This window comes from Pyrus communis, chromosome 16 (assembly GCF_041283825.1).
Source record: "Pyrus communis isolate YQ-2024b chromosome 16, ASM4128382v1, whole genome shotgun sequence".
NCBI classification, from domain to species: Eukaryota; Viridiplantae; Streptophyta; class Magnoliopsida; order Rosales; family Rosaceae; genus Pyrus; species Pyrus communis.
The window spans coordinates 14,041,280-14,060,865 of record NC_142580.1 but is presented as its reverse complement, the minus strand read 5'-3'; the positions used below and the strand labels follow the sequence as shown (position 1 = coordinate 14,060,865).

The following is a 19,586-nucleotide window of genomic DNA, read 5'->3' as shown; positions in this document are numbered from 1 at the left end:
CTTTCATTATAATTTGGAATAATATGAGTATAAAGATAACTCTATGTATTCTATCCTCTCCTCTTCCTCTCTTTCTTTTTCTGCTCAATATTGAAAGCATACGGAGTGCTCTATTTATAGAGCAACTCCAAGCACACATCTTTGACAATATAACTTCCTTCACCTTCCAAATCAAGATTAATTTTATGGGCATTGAAAAACTACCCAATGTCTTCAGTTTCTATGTGGGCATTCATTACCCACTAGACTTTTCAACACTCCTCCTTGGATGCCCACATATCAACATGAGTTGCCTCGTTAAGATCTTGATCTATTTTTGGATGCTCCCCCTTGATGAGTATCTTCCCCTGATTTCAAATTATCTAGGCTGATCATTGATCCTGCTGCTTTAGTCTTTTAGCGGTGATAGTTGCCGAATGAGGTGTTTTACTTGTTGTTAACTTTCCACAGGCTTGTTCTTGAACTGTGTTGGAGGGCCTTCTGCTAGACTTCCTCCAAAGGTCTGAATTTACTTATTTTATCTGGAGCTGAATTTGATTCAAGGATGGTGGACACTTGATCTTGAATCGGACTTGTGATTTCTTCAAATGCCGTCTAAACTTGATCTTGAATGAAATTGGATCATGAGGAGCTTCATGTGACAAGTGATCTTAGGCCCTGTCGGGGATGAACTGACATGTGTTTGTTGTGGTTGTCTCCACATGTTTCAATGTATTATTTTCACTTGCCTTACTTGCTCCCCTTGCAGAAGTGGTATTTTCCTTATACAGATTTGGCATCTTCTCTTGTAGTATTTGTCCTCTGATACAGAAGTGGAATGCAAACCTTGCATTTGAATGGTCCATCACTTCTTGGTGGCAGCAAAAGTTTGAGTGGAGGTTCCTACATATTGCTTTCTCTGTCCTTGTCTTGGCAGGTAAGAATAAGGACAAAAGAAAGGAAAGGAAGATTGCATGATATGAGATACTCTTGCTCTCGTCCCTGATGATATGAAATACTCTTACTCTGGTGTGACTTGTTTGTAGAGGTATTCTCAGAGAGGAAGAAAACTGAGTATTTCGAGATACTTTGTGAAAGATGCATTCTCGGAGATGAGGAAGAGTTAGATATTTTTCAGTTCTGCCTTGCCATGGAGGACAGAGGTTGACATATATATGGATTTCCCAATAGCAGGTAGTGGTGTTGTGCCTTTACTCTTGTCAGCAACTGTGGTGTAATTAGAACAGTAAGATTCACGCATTTTCAACTTTATCAGAGATCTTTGACAAAGTTACACGTGATATCTAAGAGCTGAGATTGCGTCTGAGAAATGTTGACAGACGTCATGCAGGAAAATCCGGCTTTTGAAATTCGAAAATCAGTGTCTCTTCGATTTTTGAATAAGTGGTCATGTTGCCCCTCCTTTTATAGAGATATCAATTTTGTTCAGAAACACTCAGAAAATTGTTGCCTGCAGAAATTTCCCTTTCTTGCACTTCTGATATTTTATCTGACTTCCTTCATTATTTCTGAAAATGGCTTGCCCATCTAACATTTGCTTAGATTTGAGTCTCAAGATTGATACAGACGAGCAGCGTCAGGATAACATATGGCGTCCGTCCTTCTCATCTTCTAATGGTCCTCTTACGGTTGAGGACTCTGTGATGAAGAATAACATAACCACTACAGTGGTAGCCAGGAATCTTCTCACTCCAAAAGATAACAGAATCTTTTCAAACCGATCTAATGAGGCAGCCGTTCAAGACTCATTGGCTTTCAGTGTTCAATGTGCAGACTCTGTAGTCAATATGGGTCAACGCCTACTTACTCGAACTCACCAAGTTAAATCATTAATGGCTGAGGTGGCAAGTCTTAAACAAGATATTAGAGGGCTCAAACATGAGAATATAGTGTTACACATGCTTGCAAATAATTACTCTACGAGCATGAAAAGAAAGCTCGACCAGCTACTGGAATCCGAAGGTCGGACTCAAAATGACAATGGGGGGGTTTTCGAGTCTTTATTCCAAAGACATCCATTGTCTTAGCTGTCTGGAGTTCCACCAAGTATTGAGACTCCAAATAATCAACTTCTAGTGTCTTCCCCTTCTGAGGTACTTCCGAGTACTGAGGCTTCACATGAGCAACCTTTGTGAATGTTCCCTTTTATTTGTTTGTTTTAACTCATGTGTATGTAATTTCTTGGAGATATTAATATATAAGCTTTATTTCATTCAGTGTATTGTGTTAAATACAATAAAGCATATATTTCACTAAGATGTACTTCTGGACCAAATATCAATTTATCTTTACCCTCGCGAAGATAAATGATCATTCTTAGTGTCTAAATCATTTGAGTTTCAACTCATGATCTTCAATCCATATGATTCTTTAATATCATAAAATCATGGATAAGATTCGTGTTGGCATATTGTTTGATTCTGCAGTTCGAGAAAATATTTCTCTCAACACTTTATAATCTTTCCTGACTTTTCAGGAGTCCCAATTTAATATCATCAACTCTTGCAAGAGCTTTTAGTATGGTGCAACAATACCATAACGAAAATACTCACTAAAGCAATTTATATCATCCATTGGTATTGAGTATATATTTTATGTTTTACCCTTCCGGGGCTTACTTCAAGCAATTTGAATCCTTCATGGATTTTCTACACTTCATTACACATTTTCCTTTAAAATTTATACAGAACAATTCGCTTCCATGTATATTTGAGAGATTTACTTATGGAGATATGATGTGGGCGACTCATAACCCTTCGTATATAATTCTCTATTCATATGAACTCCTTTACAACCATGTGTCATATCATGTGAATGTATTTCAAGATATTACAAATGGCCATATGTAACCTTCTAGGTTCAACATTTTTGGCTATTTGTATTATATCCAAGTATATAAGTCTATTTTTCCACGTTCTTACAAAATTGTAATGGATTTGCCTTTATCCATTTTGGCCCATAATTTTGTTGATGGAAAAAGAACGGAACTCAATATCACCACAGTTCATTGATGAATTTAGTAGCTAATTGTAAAAACCAAAATTACCATTGGTTATCATCAATCTGTGATCTCATATTCTCATGTGCATGCGCATGCATAAAAGCTTTTCATTTCTTTTTGGGATATTCATTGCCTCTTTAAGGGCATTACACTATCTCTTCCAGGATAATCATAATTTAGATAATGCGGATCATAACCTCTTTTTTAGCATTATAGAGCTTGGATTTTAATCTCCACTTCGGGAGTTGAGTCATTGGAACCTATACGTCTATCATGCTTCATGCATGAGACATCAACATTCTCATGTCTGCAGATTGACCTTTTGGGGACAAGTATCCTTGCGGCAACTGTCATGCGTCTGGCAAGCGACAGTTATGCTTCGGGAATGCAATAGTTTTAGTAGTGTCATATTCTTCTTCTTTTGAAGGACTAAACCTTTTGAGTTTGAGGGTCTGCCACACTTCAGGCGTGTAACAGATAAATCATTTGCTGCCATATTATTTTGTCCAACAGGGACATTAATTCTTGTAGGCACATTTGCAGCAAGAATATGTGATTTTATCACTTTCGTTTTATCATTAAATGCATCTAGCATTTGATTGGCATATCGTTGCATCATTCAATTATTCCCACTTCGTTTGTATATTGATTGCTTCATGAATCAAAATAAGACAAATTCTCTTCGTTCTTCTTGAACGGTTTTTTCTCATCATTCTTCTGGAATGATATTTGCTCATCGTTCTTCTGAAACGAAATTATTTTCTCCTCCTAACGGCGGGAAAATTGTCTTATCAAAATGACAGTCCGCAAACCACGCGATAAATATATCCCCAGTCAAGGGTTTTAAATATTGAATGATAGATGATGTTCAATATCAATGCCTAATCCGCAATGATGCTTCATTTCAGTATGTTGTGGCAGTGCAATAGGCACATGGATAAAACAAACAAAAACTCGTAAATCTATAATGTTTGGCTGGTTCCCAAACACGAGTTGTACTGAGAAATATTGATGGTTGTCAACAGGTCTTAACCAAATTAATAATGCATCATGTAAAATGACATGTCCAATGTAGAAACTTGGCAATTTCATTTTCATCAGCAGAACGCGGGTAATCAATTTCATCCGCTTAATAAATGTTTTTGCTAAACCATTTTGAGTATGGATATGAGGAATTTCTGGTCCTTATTTAATAGTCTGTAGACTGAGTCTCTTATGACTTTTATTGCAATTAAGTTGAGGCACTTTGGCTCTTCAAACTTAAGGTACTCATCAAGGAACTTTATGTCCTGATCTTGAGGATCTAGGGACTTCATGCCCGATCTTTTTGCATGATGGAATTTCAGGTCCAATCATTTTTATATGATGAGTATCAAGAAACTGCAGGTTCTGATCTGATCAAAGAACTTCCGGTCCAGTTTGTACTCATCGTAACAAAAAAAAAAAGTACAATAAATAAATTAAAGCAATAGGCGGTAATTCCAGCCATAATGAATAAATTGCATTTAAGTAAATAAAGCTTGTGACAAGGGCTTTAATTCAGCATCATTCACATAAATCAAAACTTAAAGCATTAGACGGTAAAACCGTCCATGATAAATAAATTGCTTTAAAGTAAATAGAACTTGTGAAAGGGTTTTAAATCAACACCAATTCACATAAATAACAAGAAGTATCATACCTCTTTTTATTATTTTTCTTTCTTTTTGTTAGCACTTATTCAAACCTTATTATTGTTTATTTTCTTATTTCTGTAGTATGGTGCCATGCACCAACAGAAACCATTTATATTATGTTGACTAAATGGTGTCATGCACCATTCAAATCCTTTTTATATATATTTATTTTTCTTATCTTATGTTGCAGTCAACATCCCTTTTTTTCTTTTTCACATGTGCTTTATCATTCCATCAATTCCCCTTTTCTATTATTTTTCTTCCTTCTCTGTCTCTGCCAGTCTCGAAACACAAGACCAGCTGGGTAGTTATGGAGGTTGTCCAAATTCAATTCAATCCAAAAGTCTACTAGAGACTAGCGTTGTTCTTGCATGACCCAGGGAACATGGCATCGTTAAGCAAGAACCTCCCTACAGAGACAGATGACAGTGGGGTTGACGAATGCACAAGAGAGGGAGGCCTGTGTGGATTCATTATTGTCATCACCATCTCAAACAACAAAGTATTCATGGGAGTTCTCAAGATCCGTCGAAAACAACGTGATCTGGGTTTCCAAGTCTGATGATATTCTTCTAGATCTCTGGAAACCAGTTGTCAAGTACGAGTTTTCTCATCTCGTGACGACTTCAGGTCGTAAATTTCAATTCTCACCGGAATTTGGTGGGGTGCTTCTGGCGCAGTGGGAGAGACGAAAAATGGACATACCTTTTATTCTGTGAGATTTTAGATGACAGAGGTGAGAGTTGGATAGTGCTTCACCGGATTTATGGCGTTGTGCTTTCCACTGATATGAGAGCTTCTCGTGTTGATAACGTGTTGTAAAATCGACGGTGTGTGTGCAGTGAAATAAATAAAATAAGACACAAAATTTACGAGGTTCATCTACAATCAGTGTGACTGGAGTACGTCCTCAGGCAGCAGTGATGCTTTCATTATAATTTGGAATAATAGGAGTACAAAGATAACTCTATGTATTCTCTCCTCTCCTCTTCCTCTCTTTATTTTTCTGCTCAATATTGAAAGCATACGGAGTGCTCTATTTATAGAGCAACTCCAAGCACACATCTTTGACAATATAACTTCCTTCACCTCCCAAGTCAAGATTAATTTTATGGGCATTGAAAAACTACCCAATGTCTTCAGTTTCTATGTGGGCATTCATTACCCACTAGACTTTTCAACAGAAGATTTGAAGTTGAAGGTGAAATTTTATAGGACGGCAATGAAGCCATTAATATTTTAAGGCACGGAATATTGGACGGTCAAGCATCAACACGTACATGATGAGTGTAGCGGGGATGGGAATGCTTCGTTGAATGTGTGGCACATGAAAAAGGACATGATTAACATGAGGATATCCAAGGTAAAGTAGGAGTAGCAGAAATTGAAGATAAGATCAGAGAAAATGGCTAATGTGGTTTGGACATGTGAAACGAAGATCTATAGACGTTTTGGTTGGAAGATGTGGTTACGAGACAGAGGCTCAAGGACAAAGGGGTAGCGAAAAACCTAGGAAGACTTGGAAATGACTCTAAGATAAGATTTGGAGTACACATCTAACAAAAGACTATGCACAAAACCGAGCACAGTGGCGTTTTAGGATTCAAATAGCCGACCTCATTTAATGAGATAAGGTTTTGATGTTGTAGTTGGTTTGTTGTAAAAATTGCGTTACAACGGATTTGAACCTAGTACTTTTGCAGGGTGCACAATGTGATGCAACTCTTGAATCACTGCCTAATTTCCTTAGAGAGGAATTGTTAGGTATGCAGGCAAATCCCATGAAGCACATGAAAGAATTGTAGTATTATTCAATTCAACATTCTAAATTTTCTAGATTTTGGTGAGTGCAGTTGAAATGGGTTTGAAACTTTGAAGCACAACAAAGAAAACTGGCCTAAAACCCCGAACCAGACCGGATGAACCAATTTGTGGTTCAGCCATGTTTCCGAAACTTAGAACAGTTATGAACCAAAACGATCTTGATAGAAGTTGCAAAAGTGTGTATTCCTCTGAAGATCTCAATAATAGTAAAAAGGAAATCTACAATACATGCAAACTATATATGAAGAAACAAACTTAAAGGATGATCATGGAAACCTGTATTGGCATAAGCACATGCTGAAATTCAGAACCGACAAGTGATACACTACTTGTGCGTTCCCCTCTTTCGACCTCAACCTTGAGATCTAGTCGTCGGAACATCCTTGGAGGTAGCTGGAAGATCTTTGAAAGGTTCTTCCTCGCTGTTCTCATCACCCCTGACATAAGGTTCAGTTTGGTCTGAACTCACTTCCTCTTCTTCTGGTAGTTTTCCAGCAACCTCTTGTTTTGAAAGCTTATCTCAAATCTCTCTTAGTTTAGCTTTCTTTGAATTCAATACGCCGAGGAACTAGAAGACGTTAAAGAAATGTCAATCAATACGTTCAGGAAAAGAACTGCAAAAGGATATTTTTCAACTAAATTATCAAGTCAACCAAATTCCAAATACTCAAGGCATCAAAAAGTGATCGGAAGATCAAACTATGATTCTGAAACGCATTTGGAATGGTCATGCTAATTAGTTCAAAACTAAGGAACATCAGAGAAACTATGACATCAAATACAAGACTCTCAACCACTGCAGGGAAATTTTCATATGAAAATCCAACTCTCACAAGGGTATATCATCTGCTGAACACTGTATTATATGACAGGTGAAGTTTGAAGCTCCATTTACAAAATAAAGAAACGTTTTGAGCACGCAAAGAGAATATTGGTGAATAAATCATAGAGGTATGGTATGGTGCACCTTTGCATAAATAGCGGATTCAAATTCTATCTTCTCATTGGTAATCTTCTCACTCTGTGCTAGACACTTCTCAGCTTCCACTTTCAACCTCTCAAATGATTGAGTTTTTCTCACAACTTCCTCCTATACATACATATACTAGCATGAATGAGACTAGGAAACACATTATACTTACGCTCATATGCATTTGTATGTACAAATAGAAGAAAATTCAATTAGCAGCTTCTCAAGAGTTAGCAAAACAAGGAATCGGTATGTTAGATTTCCATTATCGACATGAGACATGACCAATCAGCAACAACAATTTAGAAGTCTAAAAGACTCCGTGTAATGCAACACCGTCTTATCCCATAAACCTAAAGTTATCACGATCATGCATCAGTAACATCAAACGGACACAAAATCATGATCTTTTATAAAACAAGGTTCATGACTAAAGTTTAAAGCATAGCAGGTGCGATCACCCATCTGGGTTTCTTCAGAAACACAAAATACTTCAAGAATCTAAATCACAATTAAACTTCTAACAAATTTCAACAATTCCAATAGGGGGTCAAAATTAGGTGGATTTTAACCTGGTTTTATGTTCTTATATATCTGGCAGCAATCACAAAATATATAGCCATAGTGAACATCGCACATCCCTTTTTCTCCTCTGCACACCGTGTTTGTTTCGGTCCCTTAACTCTCGTGATTTATTCAATTCAAATGAGAGAAATAAACAGGAGTGCACGGGAAGAAAAGAGCGGAAATCACTTCCTAAGCATATAACACACTGCAACAACAACAAAGCCTTATGTCACTAGGGGAGTCGGCTATGTATCAAATATAAGATAAAATAAGAAAAAAGCAAGAAATTTACACTTAGCCCAACATTTGCATCCATGAGAAAATCCAACACTGCTGCCGTCGTTTGCTTACTGTTTGGCGACGGCTGACACTTCCACCGCCATTAGAGCTTCGTCCTTTCCTTCTCAAATGTCCACGAAAGCTGCATAAACAATCAAACACAATCTAATCTCAACTTTAATTACAAATAACACTCTAATACTTCCCCAAGAAATTAAATGAACGAAAAGCTCTAATATTTAATCACTCTTTTGCAGCCGTCGCCTGCGTCGGCGAAGCTGTAGACAGAGTCCGGGTGTTGAAACCCTAAGTATGCTCGGCCAGCGCCATGAACTCGGAGACCGGTTAGTCCCACTGAGCGGCGCCGTCGCTGACCTGGTCGTCGGAGGCGGAGCAGATCCATGCATTAAGCCATCGGAGATGGAGAGGTCGAAGCGGGAGGCGAACCAGTGCCCTTGACGAAGATGGGTTGCTGGGATTCTTGGAGCTCGAGCTGTGTTTGGGGGTCGAGGCCTCCATTGTTGTGGGCGCGGGGGGTTGGGTCTTCGACTATTCCCGCCTCTTTAGATCACTCTGTATTTACTATTTAACCGATTAAAGTCAGCAGCTTTTTCTTTTAAATAAAGGTTTTTAAGCTAAAATGGTATCTGATATTTATATAATTTTTTGATCCTTAAAATTTGAAATCAATACAAATGGTTATTGAGATTGTCCATTATCAATCATTTTGATTATTCCGTGAATAATTATGTTAAATAAATATTAAAATGACAAAACTACCCTTAATTTAATAAACAATAGGCCAAAATGATTTGACAAATATTGAGGTATTTTTGTCATTTTATTCTTATTTAATGGATTTTTTCACAGAATGACTAAAATGATTGATAGTGGACAAACTCAGTGATCAATTTTATTAATTTCAAATCTCAGGGATCAAAATAAGGAGTTATGTAAATCTTAGGAACCATTTTGGATAAAAAAACCTTAAATAAATAATCAAACTTTTTTTTTTTAACGATAGATTTGTTAGATTAGGGAGTCGGCGAGGTTTGATCTCATGCCGTGGTGCAAGTAGGGATGGGCAAATACCCATTGATTATGGGTAACCGCGGCTACCCGCCCATTTAAATTAAACAGTTACGGTTATAGGTAAACGTTTAGATAAATAAACGGTTATGGGTATTAACCGCGGTTATAAATGGGTAACCGTTTACCCATTTATTTTATATATATATATATATATATATATATATAATTAACACATACCATGTTCTCGATCCAACAATACTTAGCACCCAATAAATGGAATTCATCGGTCCTTCTCTCAATAAAACTGCTACAGGAACGATGATTCTCATCATCAAGGAATTCGCCAAATTAATTTAAATTCCTTGCGGGTAACCATAAAATTGACAGAAATGCTTTGACAGAAATGTCTTCTAAACAATTTTTGTAACCCAATAATACTTACCAAATATTATATTTACCTTCATTGGTAACAGTTAAAAATATCGTCCTTAAACTATTATTTCAATTATTGGAATGGTATAAGGACTTAAAAAATAAAAATACGGAAATGTACGATGAATGTACCTATAACGGTGTTTAATTGTTAAAAAAAAAGAAAATTATGACAATTTTTTTTTTTAAATTTTCAAGTTGTTAAAAAACATGTGGACGGGTCAAAAAGGGGTAATGGTAAAAAAAGAAAAAGATAAATGGGTAGACGGGTATTAAACGGTTACGGTTTAATGGGTATGTGGTTATGGGTATGGTTAACCGTTTATAAACGGGTATTAAACGGTTACGGTTTAATGGATATGTGGTTATGGGTATGGTTAACCGTTTATACACGGTTATGGGTATGGGTATAACCGTTTAGGCAATTACCCAACGGGTAAACGGTTATGCGGGTATGAGCATAAACAGTTATGGGTAAATAACCGCGGTTACCCGCCCACCATAACCGTTGCCCATCCCTATGTGCAAAAGCAACACTCCTCTCCACTACTGTGATAGAGGGCCACTTGAAGAAGGATTCGCTAAAATTACATAGGAGCCCAAAAGCTCAAGTCCAAAAGTGACCACACAAAAAACCTAAAAACCCTAAACAGAGCTTCGCCAACTGTGTACGCAGCCGAATCGGTGAAGACGACCAGTGGACAAAAATTTAAGAAAAACCACCACATGGGGCACAACTTGAACCCATCATAGTCACAACGACGGAGGAAAAATGCCAAATCTGTAGATCCATTGAAACCACACCAATACCAATCGCCACATTTCTAGTCCTCAACCGATACCAACCACACAACAAGCAACTAAATGCCCAGAACCAAGCAGTAACAAAAAAGGTCAAGCTGTGTGAACATCATTCTAAAGAGATACCAAACCTTTGTAGGGGTGACAACATATAGTTGTCTTTAACTGGAGAGAAGCACGAAAGAAGCAGCAAGCAAGTGTTAAGGTGAGATCCACCAAATTTGGAATTTGATTCAAAGTTTTGGAAGATCTTGAGCGCAGGGCCCCAAATCAGAGACATAGGCAACTAGCCTAGAGATGGTACTCCATCCACAACATCTGTAGATGGTGGGTTGCTCCACCGTTCCTTGACGAGAAACAAGGCCACTGCAGGTGTGGGGAAAGACAAAAAGCCCAAAGACAATGCTCCATCCACTTCTTCTAAAGAAGGTGTGTAGATTCCCAAATTCCAGATGGGAAAGGGGGCCATCGCAGGTGTTGCGAAGGAAGAAAAAGAGAGAGAGAGAATGAGGAGGAGGAAAACAAGTTTGAAAAGTTGGTTGCCACCAACCCTAAGCAGAAGCTAAAAGCTGGCGGCAAGAGAGAGGATGAAGTTTAGGGTTTTTTCTAAATTTTAAAAGGCCAATTTTTTACTGATGCTTTACTTAGCTTTGATTGTAAAGTAAGACGCATGTTTAATCCAAGTTGTTCTTCGACTACTTATTTTGTTCTGCATTTGGACCAATTGAATCAAGGTTGCCCAAATGATCCTCTTTGTTTATGGTGTTTACTATGAGTTTAAAACATATCTCAAACTTCCTATATTCATATTTTCACTCTAAAGGCGAAAATTTTGAAGTAAAGTCTTTTTCTTTCTTTAAAATGTTATTAAAAAAACTTAACTATATACTAATGCAATTAATGATAAACTTAAAAAGTGTTTTTCTTTTTAACAAACGATATCATATACATTACTAAAGGAGTGGGGGAATGCGCTAAGTCTCACAATGAGCTAATAATAATATGGTTTAAATTCGCATATACCGAGAATCGAACCTAAAACCTCTCACTCACAAGTGAAGAGGAATATCACTAGACTATAGTACCAAACGACTAAAAACTACTATTAGCAGTTAAAAATATCATCTTGTAATCCTCCCCTCTAAAAATGTGAAGTACAAATGGCACTTTGATTTGAGTACATGTACCTAATTTTTTTTAGGGTAAATTACACAAAACTACCTTAACTATTGGGTCAGTCACAGTTTCATATTCCATCTTTAAAAAATGTTAATGTCATACATCATCTACGAATTTATTACAATTTCATACCTTCAGTCAATTGTCTATCAATTCTTTCGTTAAATGCTAAAGTGGCTTGAGGCGGGACCCACTCTCTATTAAAAAATTAAGTAAATATTAAAAAAAAAATTAAATATTAACTAAATATTAAAAAATAAACAAAAAAAAAAAACCAAAAAAAAAACCAAACCTACACCCAGATCCCCTTCCCTTCCTATACACCCATCACCCTCCTACCTTTGATCCACTGTGTCCCACCTAACCCTCATCTCTTACCTCACTGCCTGCTCTTAATACACTTCGCCGTCGAAGCCAATCTTCGACTACACCATTTCTCTCCTCTCTCTCATCGTTTTGTCTCCCCAGTTCGTTTATCTCTCTACCCTCATCTCCTATCTCCTCTGATCATACACCAAAATCTTCACTTCCTTCCGAATTCCATCCCAAGGTTCTGCTAAACAAAAATCGAAAACGATCTGCACCCATGGATTTCTTCAAGTCGGTCTTCTCCAATGACCCCCTTCTCTTTGACGATCTGCATCCGGACGCCCAAAACGACGACTTTGACCCAAACTCGGATTGGGAACCGGATTGCAATCCGTGTTCGAATTACAGCACTAGGGCTTGGATCTTCGAAGGTCTGATTTGCGACAATGTCCAAGTCTGTCATCTAGAACTACTACCGTGATCTCCAGGAGTTCGAGTCTGGGTTGAAGAAGGAGACGGTGGTGATCTGGGAGGTGGCTTCGCGCGCCATCAAGGATCTTCCTGGTTTGCTCGAGTTCAGTGCATCGGTGGCTCAGGATAAGAGATTAAGTAGCAGTGGGGCGGTGAAGATGGAGGAAGAGAGGCAGCGGTGAGGTGGTGGAGGAAGGTTGAGGGGGACACAGGTGGACGGGGAAGAATCGAAGAAGGGTTGGTTTTTTGGGTTTTTTTTTTGTTTTAATTTTTTAATAATTAATTAATTTTTTTAATAGAAAGTGGGTCCCACCTCAAACCACGTCAGCATTTAACGTAGAAATTGACAGACAACTGACGGAAGGTATAAAATTGTAATAAATTCGTAGATGAGGTATGACATTGATATTTTTAAAAAATGAGGTATAAAACTGTGACTGGTCTAATAATTCAGGTTGTTTTTTGTTATTTACCTTTTTTTTTTTTTTTTTTTTAAACATCCTAATATTTTATCTGTCCAATTAAACTCACCTTTTTAGCCCCTGAATCATAAAGCAAATAATTAATCAAAAGATGCTAGTAAAAAAGCAAATGATGTCACTCCATAAACACCACACTTGTCACTGTCACCGCTTGCTATTCTATAAACCAAAGGACTTGTCAGCCCTTCCACTTTCAGTGCTTTTTCGTGTTCTTCTATTTGTGTGGTCACGATTAAGCCACGTCAACATTTTATATTACTATTTATTTTTGTCTTATTATCTTTAAAAAAAAATAATATAAAATATTGACGTGACTTAACCGTGATCACACAAACTGAGCATGAAATGCAGACAATCCTTGTCCTAAACGAAAACAAAACCAAACCAAACCAGTGTCAGATTTAGCAGCCATGGTCCATGGATAATTTAGTTTCTTATGGAATTCTAGGTATAAAATCCCATCTGAAATTATAACACCACATTCCATCATTTTCTCAAAAACCCCAGAAAAAATCATGTCTCTGAAATTCACTCACTCTGCAGTCCTTGTGCTCCTCCTCCTCCTCCTCTGCTCCTTCACCGCAATCTCAGCTCATGAGTATGAAGACCCAACAATCAAAACAATGGAGGATTTCTCTGGCTACCCAATTCACGAGTCACACTCTACCTCTCACACCACTCTTTCCTCACTCTCAGTTGGCACTCAAAGTCTGCAGAAACAGGTACTTTAACCAATCAAAACTTGATTAGTATTATAACTGCTAATTGGGTTTTGTTTAACTGTTTCATATTACTTGGGTTTGTTGATTTTCTCATATTTGAGCTAATTTTGTGAGTTTTTCGGTTGTTAGATTGATGAACTTTCGACTATTTCCGATACACCTGCCCCATCAGTTACCAGGGTCTTGTATACTGACAAGGATGTATTGGCGCGTAGGTATGAATGTCACCTTGTCAGTCTCAATCCAACTAAGCTTTAATTTCAGCAAGTCCGTTCGGATTTCCTGGGTAGCTAATACTTCGCTCTGTACCGCGGTTGTTGTTTGCATAGATTGATATGCTACATACACTTTGCATCTCATTCATGTGTTTCTATAGTTTATACGTTGGAGTTGGAGTAAATGTGAGAATCTTGATTGGAGTTTGGTAAATTCAAATTCCGAATATTTATCAGAATGGCAAATAATAACAGAATGAGGATGATGGCAACGCGCACTTGTATTAAGGTTTATGTTTGAGAGGAGATTTAACCTTTGACGTTTCTTTTATATTGTTTTTATGGGTAATGTTTAACTGCAGGTTCATCAAAAACTTGATGGGACTCTCTGGGCTCTCTGTTAGAGAGGATGCTGTTGGTAACATTTTTGGTCGGTAGTGGGTGTACTATGTCCTAATCTTTGAACTTATATTCATATTCGATCTTGTCATTTCAATATTGTAATGCTATGAACTTGGGGTTTTCCAATTTAATCAGTTAAACTTGGGAAAACCCTGACTCCGAAGTGCTTTTATCCCAGTAGATGGGAAGTTCTCGGTTTTTGTCCTCCCTCCTTATTCAGTTGGGATATGCTGCTCTTGATATCATACTTCTATTAAGTTTCTTTGACCGTGTTTTTGTCTTGCTTTCCTATCTGCAGGGAAGGCTATAACTCAGATCTTTCTGCAGTTGCAACAGGTTCTCACATTGATGCCATTCCATACTCGGGAAAGTATGATGGCGTTGTGGGTGTTCTAGGTGCTATAGAAGCCATCAATGTACCAAAAAGGTGTGCAACTTTAGTCCTGGTATGAACCGTAAATTGCAATATTAATTGATTTGGTCAAGCAGTAGCCTTAGCACGCTTGATTTAGCTCTAGGAGACGAGGATGAGGCACCAATCCTATGAAATGAGAATTATATTCAGTTACTAATAACCTTTGGGATGTATTGATAGCAGAATGATCCTAATCAAAAGTTCACATTTTTGGTTTTCCCAAGGTGAAGTGTATTTAAAGCTCTTATGTTTATGCTACTGACTCTCTGGTAGGTCGGGGTTCAAACCTAAACGATCACTGGGAGTTATCTTGTTCACCTCAGAAGAGCCTACGCGCTTTGGAATCAGCTGCCTGGGAAGGTTAGGATCATTACTTGGTCAGACTTTAACGCACTAATTGTCTACTTCAAACATTTTAGTCTTTATCATTTAATTTTTTGGGTTCTGGATGGTGAAGTTCAACAATGACGTCTGTTGTTGTTTTAATTGTGCAGCCGCTTAATGGCTGGGATTGAGGAGCTGGCTAATGCTCTGAAGACAACAGTTGATGGTCAAAATATATCCTTCTTAGATGCTGCAGGATCCGCAGGCTACACTAAACACGAAGATGAGTGTGTTCTTGAAAAAAGGATGCTACTCTGGTTTTGTGGAATTGCACATTGAGCAAGGCCCCATTTTGGAGGAAGAAGGTACGCCTTTTTTGACGTATATATTCCCGACTTTAGGCATAATATTTTATGTATTAACAATGTATGTTTTCTGATCCAGGTGTATCAATTGGCATTGTAACTGCGATCGCAGCCCCAGCAAGTTTAAAGGTGGAGTTTGAAGGCAATGGAGGCCATGCTGGTGCCGTCCTAATGCCAAATAGGTGAGTTGTTTGCAGGCTGTAAAGAAGAGGACCACTCGAACATTCTTTTTGAAGAGTTGTAAGATTATATGCAACTCTTCCCTACCCGCAAAGTCTGCATGATATTTCCCAATAACTTTAGAAAACTGTTTATTCCCGGCATTGCATTAAGAACACAAGTTGTGCACAGTTCCAATTGATGCATATTTGTTTTCATAAATCAATTATACCAGAAATGATGCTGGACTGGCAGCTACAGAATTGGTGCTGGCTGTTGAGAGACACATTAGAATCTGGATCTGTTGATATTGTCGGTACAGTTGGTAAGTTGTGTTTCCTTCGCACCTACGTGCAGGACTATGGTTTAGTTCTTTGACTTCCATCAAAATTTCTTCAACATGGTCTAACTCTCTCGCGTTGGCTTTTGTTCTTAATTTACGTCGGTGGTATATATTAATAAATTCATTTTGTACAAAGGTATTCTGGAGCTACATCCTGGAGCCATCAACAGCATCCCAAGCAAATCACATCTGGAAATTGGTATGCTTTCTGTCAATAACTTTTCAAGCACAAAATACAATTTTACTGTAAGTTTGAAAAGATCATCGTATATCCTTTCTCGGCCATGTGGATATTAGTCTTTGGGATTTTTAATACGTGTCGTAGAAAAATTTGGTTTGATGTATATTATACCTTTTCCTTTCGCAGACACAAGAGATATTGATGAAGAGCGGCGGAACATTGTGATTGAGAAAATCCATCAATCTGCAATCGGTATTGCAAGTAAATGTGTGGTCAGTCTGATCAGAATTCAAAATCATAAATCAGGATCCGCCAGCACTTTCTGATAAATCAATACTTGAGGCGATGGAAGCTTCATCGAAAGAGCTAAACTTAACCCACAAGTTCATGATTAGCCGAGCTTACCACGATTCACTGTTCATGGCCAGGTAAGAGAGAGAACCTTATCCCTATAAGAAAGGATTCCCTAGATTGGAGGAAATTCAGACGGTGAGGAGCATGCCGTTATTCGTTTTTGCCATGAATAGATTCTAATAATGTATTTTCATATCCTTGCAGAGTTTCTCCGCTGGGTATGATATTCATTCCATGTTACAAAGGTAGAATCTCCTTTCTCTTTTTCTAGAAATAACCATTTAAAGTAACTGTTCTATTGCTGAAATTAATAATCTTAATCAGACTGATAATTAGTTTTGTTGCAAAGCATGTCCGTTGCCACACATTTTTAATTATTTGAAATTCGTAATTATAGACATTGAATGACATTCACTCGCATAACCGAACAAAAGATTGAATCAGTAGCTAGACCCGTAGAGAATGTGAGATCGAATCAGTAGCTAGACATGTAGAGTATGCTAGATCGAATCAGTCGAGAATGCTATAAAGTATATGCATCCATTTGGATTTGGTTTTGCAGGTTACAGCCACAAGCCTGAAGAATATGCATCCATTCAGGATATATCTAACGGGGTGAAGGTATTAGCGTTGACCCTTGCGAAGCTGTCATTGCAGTGAGCCATCGGAGTTGTTGGCCTGTAAACTTTACATATTTGGGTATACTTTTCTAACAGTGTCGTAGTTTCTGTGTGCGCGCCGCTCATTTGAGAGAGAGAGAGAGAGAGAGAGAGAGAGAGAGAGAGATACCAAAAACCTTGTTATTTATTTATTTATCAAAGGGCATGTAAGAAAACATGCATTAGGAAGCTTATGAATTACCCAGCTATCACTCCTTAGTATGCTTATGAATTACCCAGCTATCACTCATCATCCAAGTTTCAACTCAAAACTCTGCTGAATCGTATATGCCATCAGGCTGCAGCCACAGGAACTGTGGTCTCCTCGAGTTCTTCAGCCTTTCCCAGCAAAATCGCCAACTATGAGACGGAGAGAGGGACAAGTTTAGGATTCGGAACAGAGAGTATTTACAAAATCCAGCAGTGAATGAAAAAACAACTTTGATCAGTAAAATCAAAAGAAAATAACGAACCTGAGCCTTCAACACAATCCGTCCGTCTTCGCCATCCAGCTTCGAGACGACAGTAGAGGTGCTTATGCCTGTTCCAGTATTATCGCCAAAGGATGAACCATTATGTTCATCAAAACAGTACTGGAAATCAAACACTAGTCAAATATCGACTTACTCTTCTCGACAGCAACTCCATTGCTCTTGAGACTCTCAGCAATTGTGATCAGAGTAGGAATGGCTGTACCAAATAACTTTCACAAATTAGAACAAAATGCTGAAACTTGATGCAAATTAAAACCATGGCTGCTCTAATTAACACTAAGAAATCTGCAGCCAATATTGTCGATGACGGAAAAATAACATAAACAAATATACATGCAAACGGAAAGGAGGAAGATCGAACAAGTTGTCGGTACCCATTCCCAATGCAGAGAGCTCAACTGCATTGTACTGCTTGATGTACCTCTGCAACCGAATAACAGATTCAAGAAAGCTCCTTTAGAAACATCCAAACCCCACCAAATATATGCATCAAAACTTAATACAAGCAAGAATTTGATGGAATCCGATTAATCTCAGACCGAATCACTCGAGCTCCATTAGAAAATCCCAATTCAGATTAATGAGATAGCAAATTGCAAATAAGAAATGGAATCTAGGTTAATCAGATCAAGATCTAACAAATCAACGCAAGAAAGTATCAAAACCTAAATCACTGACCAATTAATTTCTGTTCGAGATCTCTGAAATGTACTCACTCAGAAGATTAGCAAATTTACAGTTCAGATTAGTTGAAGTACTGAAATAGTTAACGAGTCAGTTCAGGGCATATCATAGTTAATTTATATCAAGATTTAACAAAACCCTAACAAACGTCGATTAAAATTCTTTCCCACAGTTTCTAGGCAACCAAACACGCAATAACCAAGAAAGATAGAGAAAATGCAAGGACATTTTAGTGAATAATGAACAGAATCTATGTTAATCAGATCAAGAATCAACAAAAAAGTGCAAGAAAGAACCAAAACCTGAACAGACGACGATCAATTTTCTTTCCCGGGGTTTTTACTTTCTAGGCAACCAAACACGAATTACAGCCCAGAAAGCGAGATAAAATGTAAACGCATTTCCGTAGTCCTTTCGTGTGTGTATACATACCTTGGCAAGATTGCAGTAGAAGAAGAATGGACGCTTGGTGTGCGAAACGTGGATCCGATTCTTGTTCTTCAGCTTCTTCGTCTTCTGAGTCTCAGCGGTAGCAACATCCCCACCGTCGCATGTAGCAATGGCCTCGCCAACACCGCATGTAGCAATGGCCTCCCCAACACCGCAGGTAGCAATGGCCTCGCCACCACCGCCAGTAGCAACGACAACAGGCTTGTTGTCGTTCACCGTCACCGTAGCCTTAATCCCATCCGCAACAACAACAATCGCACTCGACTCCATTGAAATCTCTCGCTCTCTCTTCTCTGTGTAAAAGGGCGGGAAAATCTGTTTGGAAAGCTCTGTGAGAAATGTGAGTCGCGTGTGATACGCTACGGGTTTATAAGGGCGGGGATGTGTATGCCAATGTCCAATGAGGAAGGACGCGTGGAAGTGTGTAATTGGTTGGGACCTTCTCGCGGTTAGAATCTAACAATACGGTTAGGCAAGTTGTGTAGCAGAGTAGAGAGGCAGCTGCTTAATTCGCTGTGACAGATTTGCCCTCGAACATTTCTTTTTTGACCAAAAAAGAAAAACACATTTCATTGGAATTGCCCATTTTCACTGACCGTGAAGTTGAAAATTGCCCGAGCCCTATTTTTGGGCTTATAGATGTAATGCCCATATGAACTTTTTAAGTTCAATTTTATTTTGGAACAAAGTTTGGCCGCTGCACAATTAACAATATAGCTACTGCTAAAACCTTATGCATAATGAACAATATATATATAGGATAGTGATATCCAAACACCCATTTTTACTTATTACA

At 38.1% G+C, this 19,586-nt stretch overlaps 1 protein-coding gene and 2 pseudogenes across 3 annotated transcripts; 1 reads left to right on the top strand and 2 right to left on the bottom strand.

Moving 5' to 3' along the window:
- Positions 1 to 6,468: 6,468 nt before the first annotated feature.
- LOC148690023 (DNA repair protein XRCC4-like) lies at positions 6,469 to 8,885 on the bottom strand (annotated as a pseudogene). The gene is made up of 4 exons (XR_015957770.1): positions 8,565 to 8,885; positions 8,331 to 8,459; positions 7,469 to 7,591; positions 6,469 to 7,069 (listed from the first exon to the last, which is right to left on the bottom strand). The product of XR_015957770.1 is annotated as a DNA repair protein XRCC4-like (transcript).
- A 4,512-nt stretch (positions 8,886 to 13,397) lies between these two features.
- Positions 13,398 to 17,434, top strand: LOC137732726 (ureidoglycolate hydrolase-like; annotated as a pseudogene). The gene is made up of 12 exons (XR_015958029.1): positions 13,398 to 13,745; positions 13,875 to 13,960; positions 14,323 to 14,397; positions 14,661 to 14,789; positions 15,051 to 15,137; positions 15,272 to 15,466; positions 15,546 to 15,648; positions 15,861 to 15,950; positions 16,105 to 16,167; positions 16,336 to 16,577; positions 16,708 to 16,748; positions 17,066 to 17,434. The product of XR_015958029.1 is annotated as an ureidoglycolate hydrolase-like (transcript).
- Positions 17,292 to 19,120, bottom strand: LOC137731945 (uncharacterized protein At2g34160-like). The gene is made up of 5 exons (XM_068471211.2): positions 18,773 to 19,120; positions 18,031 to 18,079; positions 17,790 to 17,852; positions 17,636 to 17,703; positions 17,292 to 17,522 (listed from the first exon to the last, which is right to left on the bottom strand). The coding sequence occupies exons 1-5, from the start codon at positions 19,058 to 19,060 to the stop codon at positions 17,457 to 17,459; spliced, it is 534 nt and encodes a 177-aa protein (XP_068327312.2). The 5' UTR covers positions 19,061 to 19,120; the 3' UTR covers positions 17,292 to 17,456.
- Positions 19,121 to 19,586: the final 466 nt, after the last annotated feature.